Source organism: Pteropus vampyrus, unplaced genomic scaffold, assembly GCF_000151845.1.
Source record: "Pteropus vampyrus isolate Shadow unplaced genomic scaffold, Pvam_2.0 Scaffold223, whole genome shotgun sequence".
In the NCBI taxonomy this organism is placed as follows: domain Eukaryota; kingdom Metazoa; phylum Chordata; class Mammalia; order Chiroptera; family Pteropodidae; genus Pteropus; species Pteropus vampyrus.
This window is the reverse complement of record NW_011889004.1, coordinates 1,510,746-1,513,494: the sequence shown is the minus strand read 5'-3', so window position 1 is coordinate 1,513,494 and position 2,749 is coordinate 1,510,746. Positions and strand designations below refer to the sequence as shown.

General features: G+C 53.1%; 1 protein-coding gene across 1 annotated transcript in view; it reads left to right on the top strand.

Moving 5' to 3' along the window:
• Positions 1-2,749, top strand: part of EMID1 (EMI domain containing 1) — a 36,539-nt gene that overhangs the window by 5,958 nt on the left and 27,832 nt on the right. The window contains exon 4 of the mRNA XM_011373395.2: positions 2,623-2,706. Coding sequence (XP_011371697.1) covers positions 2,623-2,706 — 84 coding nt within the window. The remainder of the gene's footprint in view (positions 1-2,622; positions 2,707-2,749) is intronic.

The window sequence follows — 2,749 nt, the reverse complement described above, 5'->3', positions numbered from 1 at the left end:
TTCCAGAGTGGAGTAGGGTTTGCGGTCCTGGGATCAGCTCGGAGCTCCTGGGAGGGCGAGGTTGTGGCTGGGAAGAGGCCCTTCAGGACAGACCACCAGGCCAGGGTGAAGGGGGGACTCAACACACTGTGTCCTGCTCCAGCAGCCCTGGCCCAGCACCAGTGAGAGGGACGTGACATTTTGACCTTCCCCCTAAACCCTGTGGCTCTCTCCCTACCATTTGCTATAGAGCCATTTACAACCTGGTTCATCCCTTAAAATATTTCTGTCCATTTATCAGAATTTGAGGTAGTTTGGGGGGTGATTTTTGTGAATCCTGATTCCAGAGCCAATATTTTCTAGATTTTTTGACAGTTATATTTCTTTAAACTTTTTTTTTTTTCTTAATTCTAACTCACAATTAGTTTGAGCCAGTTACATGTACACTGCTGGTCAAGCCACGTTTTTATTTAGTTTTTATAGTTCTCCCTGGCTCCCAGTGAAATGTCCAAAAGCAAATTGGTCGAAAAATCATTTTCAGCCACAAATTCATGGGTTAATAACTCAGGGACACCCTGAGTGTGATATGAGAACATTTATGCTCATTTTCAAAACAGTTGTGTCTGCTGTCCACATTATTTTGCCTTTTATTTGTTAGCTTGGTTTAAATTTATTTTCAACCAGCAGCCAGTGATTCATGCATTCATCAACAAAAAGTTTGTTCAGGCCGCTAAGGCCCTACTGCACGCCAGGCACAAGACAGAGGATGTCCCTGCCCTGATGGGGTGCATGTTCCAGCCAGGAGCGGATGATCGGCAGGAGACCGGGGAACTGGCACAGTGAGAGGGTGGAGAGTACTGTGGAGGAAAAAGGAAAATGAGAGCAGGGCATTGGGGAGGGCGGGCAGGGCAGACGCTGTGCCAAAACTTCATCCAGAGAAAATCCAAACTTCCATGGGCTTGGAGGGTTGGTCAACTTCCTGAAAAGAGTACGAAATTGACCTTTTACATCTTTACCTGGGAGCAAAGAGGATGAAGAGAGCTTGGCGAGGCCATTCGTCTCAGATACCAGCATTTGAATGCTGGCACCCAGCCTCCTGGGCTCTGCCCAGTGGGACATGGCAGCCAACTCAAGGTGCTAGGTGGCCCAGGAGAGAGGAAGTTGGGTCCTGGAGTTATACTAAACTGAGTTCAAATCCAGGTTCTGGCCTTTAGGTGGACAGCCAAGAGCCAGTCATTTCATTTCTCTGCTTCATTTTCCCCCAAGGGGAAATATTCATACTCGCTCATCCATTTATCCGAGAATGGGGGACAGAGGAATGGTAATATCAAACTACTCTATGCCTGTTCCCTGTGTAAACTGGAGGTGATGCTAGCACCCACTCACAGGTTTTCGAGAATAAAGAGTTCAGAGAGGGTCTGTGAAGTGCTTAGAATGTGCCAGCTCCATAGAATCAAACTGGACTACATAAAGCACTTAACGCTGGGCATGACTCAGAGTGGCACCCACCCTCCCGCCCATAGCACCCCCAGTCCTGGGCTGCCAACACACCTTCCTCCATCCTAGGTGAGATTTACCCCCTGCATCGGGACTACTCACAGGTCCCTGAAGAGGGTATGCAGGCCCAGCCTGAGCGCAGGCGCCATGGTGGGACCTAGAGCAGAGTCTGGCAGCCTCCCTTCTGGGGGCTGGCCAGAGGGACCAGTCTGGTTTGAGTTCTCGGCGCCTCTCACTCCCTGCACCAACCCGCAGCCCGACTTGGAGCTGCCAGGCCCGTGCCTTATTTGGGTCTTGCCTCCCCCCAGACAACACTTCATGGCCTTAAAAGGCAGGCCCGGGGGGCAGTAAGGGGCAGTTGCCACTGCTGGCTCCAGAGCCCCTCCAGCTGTGCCTTCTGCCTCTGACTTGGCCAGCGCATCCCTCCAGCTATGGAGAAAACCAGGCCCCCAAAACCAGACCAGTCAGGCAGCCTGCTCCTCATAGGGCTGCCAACAGGGGTGGGCTCCTGGAATGGGCCCCCTTGCCCTCCCAGGCAGCCAGCCTCCCTCTGGTTTTCATTTAAAACCAGGGCTGGATCCACTTCAGTATCTTCTTACCAAGTAGAGAAGGGAGAGTGTTGACAACGATGTGTCAGCTGTTATTCATTCAGTGCCTACTGTGTGCCAGGCCCTGTGTGTGTGCAGTGGGCTCTTTGTACACATCGTTGTCCTCAGGCCTCACATCAGCCTGGGAGATATAGTGGCCATGTGACCCCAGTTTACAGATGGGAAAATAGGTCCAGAGAGGACAAGTCACAGGTCAGCAAGTGGCAGGTCTGGGGCCCAACCTTGCGTCTCTTACCTCTAAGCTCTTAACACATGCAGCTTGCTGGGGTCGTTGGTGAAGCCCCCAACCTCACCCATGGCTCCTACCCATTACCAGTCCCTCTTCCCAGTCTCAGCAGGTTGGCAGCCTTGTTCCAGCTCAGCCCAGTTCATGCTGTGTGACCTAGGTAAACTTCCCTACCTCTCTGGGCCTCTGTCTCCCTCTGCACTGAGGAGAGTAGGGATCCCTACTGGGGCTACAGTGGCAGGCGGGGTGAGGGGATCTGACCACACAAGGATGGCGCAGGCCAGCAGGGCTCTCATTCCTCCTGTCCCTCAGTTGCAGGCTCCTCTGGCTTCGTGGAGCCCAGGTGGTCGGGCAACGCCATGCGGCGGATGGCGCTTCGGCCCACAGGCTTCTCAGGTGGGTCCTGGGGCAGCAGCTCGAAGTACCTCCTGGACTAGAG